Source organism: Triticum dicoccoides, chromosome 2B (assembly GCF_002162155.2).
Source record: "Triticum dicoccoides isolate Atlit2015 ecotype Zavitan chromosome 2B, WEW_v2.0, whole genome shotgun sequence".
Classification (NCBI taxonomy): Eukaryota; Viridiplantae; Streptophyta; class Magnoliopsida; order Poales; family Poaceae; genus Triticum; species Triticum dicoccoides.
In genome coordinates, this window is record NC_041383.1 from 819,230,152 (window position 1) to 819,234,669 (window position 4,518).

The following is a 4,518-nucleotide window of genomic DNA, read 5'->3' on the forward strand; positions in this document are numbered from 1 at the left end:
ACGCTGTCAGACTACGTCGACCTCGTCAGCGACGACGAAGACAACGGTAGCCACTGAGAAGACGACGACGGCGACGGCATCAACGGGCACGCCACGAGCGCGCGGGTGTCGGATTTTTTAATGTTAATTATGTCTATGTGGCCCGTGGAACTGGGGCGTTTTGGCCGTGATGTTTAATTATGTTTTATGTTTGCATTTATTTTATTTTTTTCAACATTTTATTTTATAGTTTTTAGTTTTTTTATTCACGTTCACCCCAGACATGATTTAGGATGCGGCCGCGCGTTGAACACACCGACAACCCAATGGCCCCAAGCGAACATGGACGAACCCATTACCGCTCCAGACAGACAAAAACAGGCCAAATCGTTCGTCCGTTTGGGGTTGTGCGCTCGAGTTGGGCTTATCAATCCGCATCTTGAAATCGCATCCTGTCTGTTCTTGGATGGGCACGTCTGACCGGATCACAGTGACAGCACCACAAAATATCTCACGCTATTCCAAGCAGGAGCTACGAGGGGCCGCAATCCCGCAACTGGTGACTGAGAAGTGATACTGGGCCACGTGTGGAGGAAAATGGAGGCAGCAAATTTAAAGCTAAGCTGTCGCCGGCCCACACGAGTGCCCATATGCCGACCGCCCGCGTGCGTTGACAGACTGCCACTGCCACTGCCACTGCCAGCCAGCCAAGAGGAAAAAATCAGCTGCGAGCAGAGGAGAGGGAGGCAGAGAGATGGCGGACGCCGAGGCGCCCTTGCTGCGGCCCGCCGAGGACGACGGCGACGAGGCGGCACCGCTGGCCGGCGTCTCGGACTTCCGAGGCCGCCCGGTCAGCCGTGGCGGCTCCGGCGGCTGGCGCTCCGCCCTCTTCGTCGTCGGTACGCACGCGCTCTCCCGCAGTTGGTTCGTTAAGCTGCCATCTTGATGGATCCGGCGGTCTGGCTGGGTGGGTGCAGTGTTGGAGATCGCCGGCAACTTCGCTTTCTTCGGCGTCTCGTCGAACCTCATCACGTACCTGACAGGGCCGCTGGGCCACTCCAACGCCGCCGCGGCCGCCGCCGTCAACGCCTGGTCAGGGACGGCCTGCCTGATGCCGCTTCTGGGCGCCTTGGTCGCCGACTCCTGGCTGGGCCGCTACCGCTCCATCATCCTCGCCTGCACCCTCTACATCCTGGTAAGTAGTAAATCCATCTCCCCTTCCCCTTCTGTTTTTACATCATCAATCGTAAGAACAACTGAGTAAATAACTTTTTTTCACCATCCTTCACGTGAGGCACATGGTTGTGAGATATGAAAGATCTAGTCGTCGGCATGCCAATGCATGGTTGTGAGCTATCTGTGGTGCGTGTCCGATCTTTTCTTGGCTTGACCATGTCTTTGCTAAATTCTCATTTTTCTTTTACCTAATTGTTTTTTTAATCCTAAAAACGCAACATGTTAATTGTCTTTGATTTAATTCTTACTAAATCTGCGACAATTAATATGGATCGAAGGGATAGTAATTCTCTCGTAAAAACACTGTGATCCATACTATCATAACTCCACTTTTTTTCCTTAAGGATTCACCTGTAATTTTTTTGTTATTGTATGGGAGTTCTTGTCGGGACTATTTTTATATAATATATGTACATGTCCTTTAGTCTTTTCTGCAAAAATAATTCTCATGATTTTGATTTGCTTTGATATTAGAGTAAATCACATGTTATGAATCCCATGTTGAAGCTAACTTCAGGTTATTTAACATGTTGTTAATTGTGATGTGAATCAACTTCAATTACGTAGGATTTTCTTTTAGCTTGTCTCTCGGCATTAAGAGAGCCCCAAAAATGGTTGTCAACAATAGAAAATTTCTCCTTTTCGTGATTATTAAAAATTAAGCCAACACTAAGCAAGTTAAAATTGTGTGCATCCATGCAGGGATACGGCATGGTCACTCTAGCGTCCACTCTACTCCAGCAAAGCTCCTTACCGGCTGGCGACATCCATACCTCTTCCGGCCCTTCGTTGCTACAGGTGGCCTTCTTCTATGCCTCGCTCTACCTAATCGCCATGGCGCAGGGCGCCGACAAGCCGTGCGCTTTGGCTTTCGCAGCCGACCAATTTGACCCCGAGCACCCCAAAGAGCGTGCATCCCGTAGCTCCCTCTTTAACTGGTGGTTCTTCTCGATGGCTGTCGGCATCTCCATCTCCGTCGCCGTCGTCAGCTACATCCAGGAGAACGTCGGTTGGGGAATCGGCTTCGGCATGCTTTGCGCCATCATGGTTTGTACCTTCATCGTATTCCTCTCTGGCACCCCCACCTATCGCTTCTGCGCTCCTACCACCGATGTTGAGAGTCCTTTCGCCCGCCTCGGTCGTAGCCTTGGCACACTCATCAAGAGCTCAAGCTTCCCCTTCAGTACAAATGGACACCAAGATGAGGATGTTGTGGCAAAGTCCGAGGAGGTGCGCAGCATGCTCCGTCTGTTGCCAATTTGGGCGGCATGCCTGGCGTATGGTGTTGCATATGCGCAAATCATGACCCTATTCAACAAGCAGGGCCGCACCTTGGATCGCTGCATCTTCAGAGGCCTTGAGCTACCGCCGGCCGCACTTCAGACACTTGGGCCAGCGAGCATCCTGTTGTTTGTCCCCATCTACGACCGTTTGCTGGTGCCGGCACTGGGGCGCCTGACAGGCAAGCCATCGGGGTTGACGCTTTTGCAACGCATGGGCGCAGGCATGGCGGTGTCAATGGGCGCGATCATCGCAGCGGCGCTCGTGGAGGGCCAACGACTAGAGACGGCACGGCAGCACGGGCTGGTGGACGATGTCGGGGCGACGGTGCCGATGAGTTGGGTGTGGCTGGTGCCGCAGTACGTGATGATGGGGGTGGCAGACGTGTTGGCGGTGGTGGGAATGCAGGAGTTCTTCTACGACCAGATGCCCCGCGAGCTGCGCAGCCTCGGCTTGGCGCTCTACTTCAGCGTCATGGGGATCGGCGGCTTCATCAGCAGCGCACTCATCTCCTTCATCGACCGTGTTACTAGAAGTGGCGGTGGTGATGGTTGGTTTGCTGACAACCTCAACCGCGCCCACCTCAACTACTTCTACTGGCTGCTCGCCGGGCTCTCGGCCACCGAGCTCGTGCTCTTCGTGTGGCTCGCCAGCTCGTACACCTACAACAACAACCACAAGAGGCTTCAGCACTGAGTGTTCACCGGGACCATTCGAGGCTGTGTAAAAAAATGGTCCACAATGTTAAGTAGGTAGGTACTATAAACAGATTGCATTTGTAATTGCCAATGTTATTAAAAAAAGTGAGCCGAATGGAAATTAATGGCTTGCTGCTACCTACCACGAGCTCGCTTGAGTGTCCACCTGGCTGACAGGTGCTGTCACGGTACTACAACTGTTTATTCTTAAGATCTGCTCTGGATCCTGAGTTGCTGTCTACTGTACTGAGGCAAATCAATCTTTGTGTTCTTGTGTCCAACCACGTCGTGATTGAGTCTACAGTAACCACGTCGTGATTAAGTAGGTAGGCAAGCAAATCAAGGTTCCTTACTGTTTCCGTCTGAAGCAACATCGGATATTCAGAATGGCCTTCACGAGTGAGTAGTATGGCGCACCAACCGGAGAGCTGGCTGCCAATCAACTGATGAAATGGACGCGCCCACCCCAAAAGGTAGCCATAGCCCGACGCGGTCGGCTTCATGCCGCCGCTGGGCCTGGGCGCATTTATCACTGACAGTGTCGTGGCCCGCCCAAGATTTTTGCACTTTCTTTTTTACCCATTCCACTAAGCACCAGGCCCTACACCACATCCCTTTCAAGCAATCCATCCAAGCCTAAACGCTTCGTCCTCACACAAGCTGATGAGCACGTAGAAGCTGGATTCGAGTAGTCCGGGGAGATCCGAACACGCCCTTAGAGCATGGTTAATAGTATAGCCAGCTGTTAGCTATAAGCCAATGCCATGTCATCTACAGTCCATTTTATAGTCAACATGTACAATAGTAGATTAAAAGAGTGTACTATTTTTTTATTATGTGGCTCATCTTTCATTCTCACAAAGTGTCTAGGAACACGTGCTAGAGCTGGCTCTTCACGAAGAGCCCGCTTACCTTCTCTCTCCTCTTCTCCTTCCTCCAACTAAGCAGAAATATACTAGTTTATTCCTTATAGCCCGCCGACTCAGCTCTATTGTACTTGCTCTTAGTAGCTCTCTAGCTGCCAGCCTTTTCAACTTCATGGTCGTAGCTAGGCCGAACGTCCTAACTTTATGGAGTTGAAAGTAGAAGCTGGCTGCTCACATGAAGACGTGATGTTTCAAAAATAATTCAGGAACAAGTCCGAAAAAAAGGGGTGCACAAAGGGTAATTAGAAATTTCCAGAAACAATTCGAACTCGATGGATACACATGTACTTGAATAGAGTACAGTAGGAATGGTTACATATGTACCCAAACATTTAAATTATTGTGTTGTGAAAAATAAAATCATTGCACTATAATAATATAAGATGAGTTGTACGTCC

General features: G+C 50.6%; 1 protein-coding gene across 1 annotated transcript; it reads left to right on the forward strand.

The window, feature by feature from the left end:
* The first annotated feature begins 647 nt into the window (after window positions 1–647).
* Window positions 648–3,405, forward strand: LOC119366600 (protein NRT1/ PTR FAMILY 5.10-like). The gene is made up of 3 exons (XM_037632357.1): window positions 648–878; window positions 957–1,174; window positions 1,918–3,405. Exons 1-3 carry the CDS (start codon window positions 734–736, stop codon window positions 3,190–3,192), a joined length of 1,638 nt encoding a protein of 545 aa, XP_037488254.1. The 5' UTR covers window positions 648–733; the 3' UTR covers window positions 3,193–3,405.
* Window positions 3,406–4,518: the final 1,113 nt, after the last annotated feature.

What these genes read in the sequence shown, in the direction of transcription:
- LOC119366600 (XM_037632357.1), top strand. Translation starts at nt 734, where the DNA reads ATGGCGGACGCCGAGGCGCCCTTGCTGCGGCCCGCCGAGGACGACGGC. An exon ending in CTCCGCCCTCTTCGTCGTCG is followed by an intron (nt 879 to 956) that starts GTACGCACGCGC and finishes GGGTGGGTGCAG; the next exon opens with TGTTGGAGATCGCCGGCAAC. An exon ending in CCTGCACCCTCTACATCCTG is followed by an intron (nt 1,175 to 1,917) that starts GTAAGTAGTAAA and finishes GCATCCATGCAG; the next exon opens with GGATACGGCATGGTCACTCT.